Source organism: Nicotiana sylvestris, chromosome 1 (genome assembly GCF_000393655.2).
Source record: "Nicotiana sylvestris chromosome 1, ASM39365v2, whole genome shotgun sequence".
Taxonomy (NCBI): Eukaryota; Viridiplantae; Streptophyta; class Magnoliopsida; order Solanales; family Solanaceae; genus Nicotiana; species Nicotiana sylvestris.
In genome coordinates, this window is record NC_091057.1 from 36,000,518 (window position 1) to 36,008,489 (window position 7,972).

At 36.7% G+C, this 7,972-nt stretch overlaps 1 protein-coding gene across 4 annotated transcripts; it reads left to right on the forward strand.

The window, feature by feature from the left end:
- The first annotated feature begins 584 nt into the window (after positions 1-584).
- On the forward strand, positions 585-7,768 carry LOC104224783 (retinoblastoma-related protein 1). 4 transcript variants are annotated; one of them, XM_009776488.2, is made up of 18 exons: positions 585-893; positions 1,376-1,480; positions 1,589-1,731; positions 1,829-1,925; positions 2,083-2,129; positions 2,471-2,669; positions 3,121-3,187; positions 3,301-3,477; positions 3,555-3,748; positions 3,836-4,700; positions 4,825-4,987; positions 5,061-5,157; positions 5,271-5,447; positions 5,532-5,651; positions 5,735-5,858; positions 5,987-6,099; positions 7,004-7,119; positions 7,248-7,768. In XM_009776488.2, the coding sequence occupies exons 1-18, from the start codon at positions 810-812 to the stop codon at positions 7,390-7,392; spliced, it is 3,033 nt and encodes a 1,010-aa protein (XP_009774790.1). In that variant the 5' UTR covers positions 585-809; the 3' UTR covers positions 7,393-7,768. The 4 variants fall into 4 exon arrangements, with proteins under 4 accessions (XP_009774790.1, XP_009774792.1, XP_009774791.1 ...); XM_009776490.2 differs by having other exon boundaries at positions 5,085-5,157; XM_009776489.2 differs by having other exon boundaries at positions 1,592-1,731.
- Positions 7,769-7,972: the final 204 nt, after the last annotated feature.

Below are 7,972 nucleotides of genomic sequence, written 5' to 3' on the forward strand. Positions count from 1 at the left end.
TATAGAATAATATAAACACTACTCTCCCCGTTTCAATTTATATGTCATTTTTTAATTGACAATAGAATTTAAGAAAAATAAGACTTCTAAATATTTAAATGACATATAAAAAATTATGGTTAAAACATAACTTGTTTCTCTTGAAATCTGAATACCATCACATTAATTGTGACAGGAATATGAAAATTATGAAAAATTCTCATAAGAAAACACATGTACCAAGCTCCTTATTAGTTTTACAAAAGAAGCAACAAAACACATTTGGACATTGTAATTTATTAGCTGAATCTTTTCACAGAAAAGTAAACAAATCATATCATTTTTTTTTTTTTTTTGAAATAAAAACACCAAAGCTATAGGAAAGCCGTTTCGGATAAATACAATAAATCGTAACGGGCAAATCCGTGTAATGTAGTATTTCAACAAACGGTATATTTTCGCGGGAGTCCACGGAAATGGCGGTAAAAAACCTAACAGATAAAGACGTGTCACTTTCTGATTCGTTGCTTTCCTCACCTAGTCGGCTATGTATGGACATTAACATTTAACATCACCTATTTACGTTTTCCCGCGCTAAAGTTAGGGTTTATAGCTGCAGAACAGAACAAATAAAAAAAAGCAAAAAAACCAAAGAAAGCTTTAGAGATAGAAAGAGAAAGTGAAAATAAGAACAAGGAGAAAATTAGGGTTCTTTTTGGCTTGTGTGAATTTCACTAATTCAGATCTAATTCTTCAGATCTGATACATTATTGTTGCCTTTAGTGCAAAATTTTCAGATTTTGGGGTTGTTTTTGCAATTATTGATAAAGATGGTGGAGCTGAATAATTGTTCTAATTCTGAAGAGAATGGTGGTGTTGATTCTCTTGAAGTTCGATTCACAGATTTCTGCAAGGTTTGTTTGTTTGTGTTTCCTTTTCTTTGTTTATTTTGTTTGTTTTAATTCCAATTTCATTGATTTTGATTTTGACATTAGTTCCCGAGTGCTTCAGTTAAAAATTGATTCTTTTGTTTACTTTCAAATTTTATTCTTGCTTCAGTTAAAAGAACAAAATTTGTTCTATTTTTCTTTGGTTGATTTGTTGTTACAAGATTGTTCATTTATTTAGTTTTGTAATTCTTATACAGTTTAAGTGAAACCCCATACACCTAATTACTTTCCACTTTTTGTTTTACAATTGTATTCCTTTATCCATATTTTTTATTTGAAAAAGGGACCTTTTTTTGTTATTTATTCTTGCAATTTGTTCTTTTCTTGTATTCCGTAATCATGAAAAAAAAACTTTTTGTGATATGGTGTGTTCAAATTAATTCTTTAAGCGGGGTTTCTATTTAATATTTTTGTTTATTTTTAACATTTGTTGTTTGATTTTACAGAATGGTTTGTCCATGGGTGAAAGCTTTGTAACTGAAGCAACAAAGCTGTTTAATGACAGTAAACATCTTTTACTGTCAAATAACTCTGCTATTGGAGTTATAACGGTAATTCCCGTGATATGCTCTCTTTGTTTTGCATATCGTAAATTTGTTTGATTACCCAAATTTTATATGAAAATGCATACTATGAATTGATTCTGAGTTCTTGATCAGCAGGAGGGAGTTGAACGGTATTGGTTTGTGTTTGTTCTGTACTCGGTAAAGAGATTAAGTGAGAAGGAAGCGGGAAATTCGAGTAATGGAAATGAAGGAAATGCATTTTCTTTGTGCCAGATTTTACGGGGGGCGAAACTCAAGTGGGTATTCTTTTTCTAATTTTCAGTATCCTATTTGTTTTTGTGTAGAAGTCTTGATTTATCGAGGTTCTTATTAATTATGTTTCGTTTGTTGTAGTGTTGTAGACTTCTTCAAAGAACTTCCGCAATTTATTCTAAAAGTTGGTCCAACATTAAGCAATCTGTACGGTTCAGATTGGGAGAAGAGACTTGAGGTAATGATGTTGTGGAGGATTAGTCGTGTGTTCTGAAGCTATTTACGTTTCTGTTGGCTCAGTTGAAATCTATCTGTAGTTAGTAATATGTTATGTTTTTGTTTGTTGTTTTAAGCATCTATTGATGACTTTTTATTTGTTTAAATTGTTGTACTAGGCAAAGGAATTGCAGACCAACTTCGTGCATTTGAGCCTTTTAAGCAAGTGGGTACTCTTTCACGCACTAGTTTCCTCTACTTATGAAGCTTTGTGGTATTTTACAGTATCTTAAATGTTGGTAGATTAAGCATTTCTGCTGCACAACTTCATAATCTTAATCTAGTTTGATATAAGAAATCTTTTGAACGTCATATTTGATGCAGTAGGCCAAGTATCCTGTCTGGTTTCTCCTGGTGCTTAGCTTGTATATCTTGAGGGGCATGATAGTATTTTCCTATCTTAGGGTCTTCTCTTTAATACAGAACGTGCCCAGATGACTAAGATAAGAGTATGAATGAGCCAGCTATCTGAACCCAACGTGACCTCCCATTTCCTTATGTTTTTAGGTACTACAAGCGAGCGTACCAAGAACTGTTTCTGGCTAGTGGTAACAACGAAGATAAGCCCTCTGCTACTTCTAATTCTGCTATCCACTTGCCGCAATATTATCGTTTTGGCTGGTTGCTATTTCTTTCACTTCGCATCCATGTATTCAGCCGCTTCAAGGACCTTGTGACATGCACAAATGGTTTAGTTTCAGTGCTGGTAAGTTTCTCAACAATTTAGTTGAATGTTTGGATTGTCTGATTTCTTTTGTTTATATGTTCATGTTGTACTGGTCATGCGTTATAGACAGTATAACTTGTGTGCAATGTTGCTAAAGGTGTGTTGAAGCCCTTAAAATAGGTCCATGTTAGGTTAGGTGCTTCGCATTACTTAGGTGTTGTTTAATACAGACGTCAACGTGCTAAGGTGGACCTCAATGGAGACAACATTTTTTCTTTGGAAATTGATAAATTATATGAGGCCAATAGGTTGCTTTAGCTACAACTTTGCATTTAAACCAGCTGGACCTTGGCACATTTCTACTCTTTTTGTCTTTGACATCAGTGGCATAACAGTTAATCATTCTCCATTTTATGGATTGGATAGTACCATGTTGCTCTTATGAGATATTTGATGTGTCTGACTACTGGCTTCATAAAACCTTGTGCAGGCAATCTTAATAATACATGTACCTGTCCGCTTCAGAAATTTCAACATCAATGACTCCTCGCGGTTTGGTAATTATCTATGTATATTAAGCATTAAAAGAGTAGGGTTTTGGTCCAATACCTCTTCAACTTCTGTTCCGTGATCCTGTTGTGACCTTGTGCTAATGCTGATTTTGTTACAGTTAAGAAAGGAGACAAAGTGGACTTGCTTGCATCATTAAGCAAAATTTATCAGACCTCAATAGATGATTTAAGGGAGACCATGGACAAAGTTAACAATCTAATAACAGAAAAGTTGAAGAAGAAACCTTGTTTGGCTTCAGAATTTAGGACGGAGAACCTGGACAACCTTGACACAGGTTTGTCTCAAAATCACTGATGTCTCGCCTTTTCTCCGAGTCGGTGCTTTTACTGAAAGTTAGAATTTTTATTGCAGATGGTTTAACCTATTTTGAAGATTTAATGGAAGAATCATGTTTATCTTCCAGTGTAAGTATATTGGAGAAGGATTACAGTGATGCAATACAGAACAAGGGTGAATTGGATGAGAGGATTTTTGTCAATGAGGAGGATAGCTTGCTAGGGTCAGGAAGCTTGTCTGGAGGTGCAGTCAACATGAATGGAATCAAGGTTTGTTGGATATCTTCCTGATTTATTGAGGCCATAATGCCGTAAGCACTCTTTGAAACCATTTTTGTTTGTCTTCTGTTTGTGTAGAGAAAATTTGATGCAATGGCTTCCCCAGCAAAAACGGTTACAAGTACACTCTCTCCTTACCGTTCTCCAAATTGTGCTAACTCAAAGATGACAGCAGCTACACCTGTAAGCACAGCGATGACAACTGCCAGGTGGTTGCGTACTGTCATAGCTCCGCTACAACCAAAACCTTCAGCAGAGCTGGAGAGATTCTTGTCCTCCTGTGACAGAGATGTAACAGCTGACGTGATCCGGAGAGCTCAGATTATTCTCGAGGCTATATTTCCAAGTAGTGGTCCTGCGGAACATTGTGCAGCTGGTGGGAGCCTGCAAAGTACGAGCTTAATGGACAACATATGGGCAGAGCAACGTAGATCCGAGGCTTTGAAGCTGTATTATAGGGTTCTGCAGACTATGTGCACTGCAGAATCCCAGATTTTAAATGGGAGCAATTTAACTTCGTTGCTAACGAATGAGAGGTTTCATAGATGTATGCTCGCCTGTTCAGCTGAACTGGTTCTTGCCACTCACAAAACAGTTACTATGCTGTTTCCTGCTGTCTTAGAGAGAACAGGAATCACAGCTTTCGATCTCAGTAAGGTGATAGAGAGCTTCATCAGGCATGAAGAAAGTCTTCCTCGAGAACTGAGACGACATTTGAATTCACTTGAAGAACGACTCTTGGAGAGCATGGTTTGGGAAAAGGGATCTTCAATGTACAACTCTTTGGCTGTCGCAAAACCATCACTTGCCGCAGAAATCAATCGCATGGGCTTGTTGGCTGAACCAATGCCATCCTTGGATGCAATTGCAATGCACATAAACCTTTCTTCAGGAAGCTTACCGCCACTGCCTTCTCTACACAAGAACAACTTGGCCCCTAACGGTATCATATTTGCCCCTAATCTCGAAGCTTCATTGAATGAAATGACTTATTAATTCTGAATTATGCCTTTTTAGGCTCTTTGGATGAAAAGTAACCTAACTTTCTCTCAAATTAATCTTATTAGGTCAAATCGGTGATATCCGGTCGCCAAAGAAAGTGTGTTCCGAATATCGCAGTGTTTTGGTTGAGCGAAATTCCTTCACATCACCTGTGAAGGATCGTTTTCTGGCTCTCAACAATATAAAATCAAAGTTTCCCCCTCCAGCTTTGCAGTCTGCATTCGCAAGGTAATTTTGATTTATAGTTGGATTCTTTAGTTTTATTTACTCTTCAATTCAGGGATTTGTATTCGCTTTAAAGGGTTGATCTTTTGAACTTTTACAGCCCAACTAGACCAAACCCTGGTGGTGGAGGGGAAACGTGTGCTGAGACAGCAATAAATGTGTTCTTTGGCAAGGTAGACATTCTTTTTATATGCTATATGCTTTTTTTCTCGATTAGGAGATTTGATTTCCTTTTATTTAGGGTGCTTACTTAACCTAATTTTTTTTTACGTCATGTTCCACCTAGATTGTAAAGTTGGCTGCTGTCAGAATCAATGGCATGATTGAACGGCTACAACTTTCTCAACAAATAAGGGAGACTGTATATTGCCTTTTTCAGAAGATTCTCAGTCAGAGGACAAGTCTTTTCTTCAACCGACATATTGATCAGATCATCCTTTGCTCTTTCTACGGAGTTGCCAAGGTAGTTTTTCAGAAAAGAGGGGGATATTGGAGCTGTTAGTCTGTTATTCTCTATTTTCATATCTTGTTTCTTGACTACATGCAGATTTCACAACTTAACTTGACCTTCAAAGAAATTATATGCAACTACCGAAAGCAACCTCAGTGCAAACCACAAGTCTTTCGAAGTGTTTTTGTTGACTGGACATTAGCACGCCACAATGTGGTATGTGATCAGTCTTTAGATTGTTGACATTAGTCTCTTATTGATTGTGGAATCACTGATCAAATTAATTGGTTTTAAAACAGAGAACAGGTGCAGATCATGTCGATATCATCACATTCTACAATGAAATGTTTATTCCTTCTGTGAAGCCATTACTTGTTGAGCTTGCACCTGCTGGAAATGCAGAAAAGAACAACCACAATGATGGCAAGTTCTCTTCATTATGCCTTTGTTAAGTGATACTTTTTCTCTTGGTTTGGTTGCTATGTCTGATTCCTCGCTCATGTACCAATGTTAAACCTGTGGCTCTTTTTTGTTTCTTCGTTTCCATTCAGGTCAAGGTCCGGCATCCCCCAAACCATCTCCATTTCCGAAGCTCCCCGACATGTCTCCGAAGAAAGTTTCTGCAGTACATAATGTTTACGTCTCTCCGCTTCGAGCATCTAAGGTAGTGTTAATTCTCAATGATTTTTCCAATGCTTTAAATTCGACATACCTGAAGTGTTTTGGAGTTGAGAAATAGATGAAATATACCTATATGGTTGAAGAGGATGAACTTATATACTAAAATTTAGGTTCTGAATTATGCCTAACTACTATTGCTGGCATGTTCTTAATTAGGAACGACGGTCAAGTATTATATTAGGTAATACAGAAAGGACTCCTGCTTCAGTACGAATCTTGAACTTGAAATTATAAAAAAATTGTTTAAAGGAAGATGCTTATTCGGGATGGAGAGGATAGCTTTGTGCCAAGTCGATGAAATTTTCTGTTGGTCTGCTAACTTCTCTAGTTATCAAGTATTATATTAGGTAATACAGAAAGGACTCCTGCTTCAGTACGAATCTTGAACTTGAAATTATAAAAAATTGTTTAAAGGAAGATGCTTATTCGAGACGGAGAGGATAGCTTTGTGCCAAGTCGATGAAATTTTCTGTTGGCCTGCTAACTTCTCTAGTTATCAAGTATTATATTAGGTAATACAGAAAGGACTCCTGCTTCAGTACGAATCTTGAACTTGAAATTATAAAAAATTGTTTAAAGGAAGATGCTTATTCGGGACGGAGAGGATAGCTTTGTGCCAAGTCGATGAAATTTTCTGTTGGCCTGCTAACTTCTCTAGTTATTGCTTGTCCCTGTGATGGTAGAAAGCTACTTGTCTATTGCTAGTTTTAGTGTTCACTAACCCAGCGGAGCAACAGTTGGGATTTTAGAATTTCCCTTTAAAATCTGAGCTTTTTTGATTTTATAATATAGTGGTAGGAGCTTGAATAAATACCACTTCTTCTTCTTTTCTTCCAAGTTTTCATGAGCCCTTATTTCTCACATTTATCTCTTGTTTCTGCTTTCAGATGGATGCCTTAATTTCCCATAGCTCTAAAAGTTATTATGCTTGTGTGGGAGAAAGCACTCATGCTTATCAGAGCCCTTCGAAAGATCTGGATGTAATCAATAACCGTTTGAATGGGTATGTGGTTTTTACCTATCTGCAAATTCCATCATCTAAATCTTTCATGTCAATCTCCATTTCAAAAAAAATCTTTCATGTCAATTACAAATTTAACTCAAACCTGAAAAACCTTCATTAATCTACAGCAATCGGAAGCTTAGAGGCGCTCTCAATTTTGATGTTGATGCGGGCTTGGTTAGTGACTCTATTGTTGCCAACAGCCTTTACCTTCAAAATGGAAACTGCAGATCACCGGTTGCACATGTGAAAACTGAGCAGCCTGAGTCCTAATGCTAAAGAACTTGCATGTAAATAACACTTTTGGTTTATGACATTTCTTTTTTAGTATTAAGCTACGCTAAGGTAGAGCGGTAAGTTATTGTAAAATCGCCGCCACCAACCTGGTAGTTCTTTATCTGTTGATTTCTGATTCTGGGAATATATATAGATGGCTATTTCCCCTAATAAGAGTATTAGTTTTACTTCAACTCACTGGTGTTTTTCTCCAGTCTAATTGACAATGCTTGTTCTCAGTGGCGGATCTAGAGGCTAAGATGGGGGTTCCGAGGAATCCAGTAGCTTTTGCCCTGATTCTTGTACATGTATTAAAAAATTCATGAACGATCTATAAATATTTGACTGTGAATCTAGTTATTAACTTGAGATCGTTGGAGGAACCCATAAGCTTTAAATTTTGGATAAGCCTTTGCTTGTTATATTCCATTTCTTTTTATAACTGCTGGAAGGAAAAGGCTGAAAGCCAAGATCTTGGTAAAGTGATTGTTGGTGAATCTGCAGTTGATCTTGTTGAAGCAATTAGCCTTGCACTAGAAATGACTTGTTCATGATCAAAGCGTTATTTGTTCGACTT

Bases quoted from the DNA above. Each gene is read 5' to 3' on its own strand.
- LOC104224783 (XM_009776488.2), top strand. From the start codon at position 810: ATGGTGGAGCTGAATAATTGTTCTAATTCTGAAGAGAATGGTGGTGTT. The intron at 894-1,375 runs GTTTGTTTGTTT...TTGATTTTACAG, and splicing joins GATTCACAGATTTCTGCAAG to AATGGTTTGTCCATGGGTGA. The intron at 4,701-4,824 runs GTATCATATTTG...TAATCTTATTAG, and splicing joins GAACAACTTGGCCCCTAACG to GTCAAATCGGTGATATCCGG.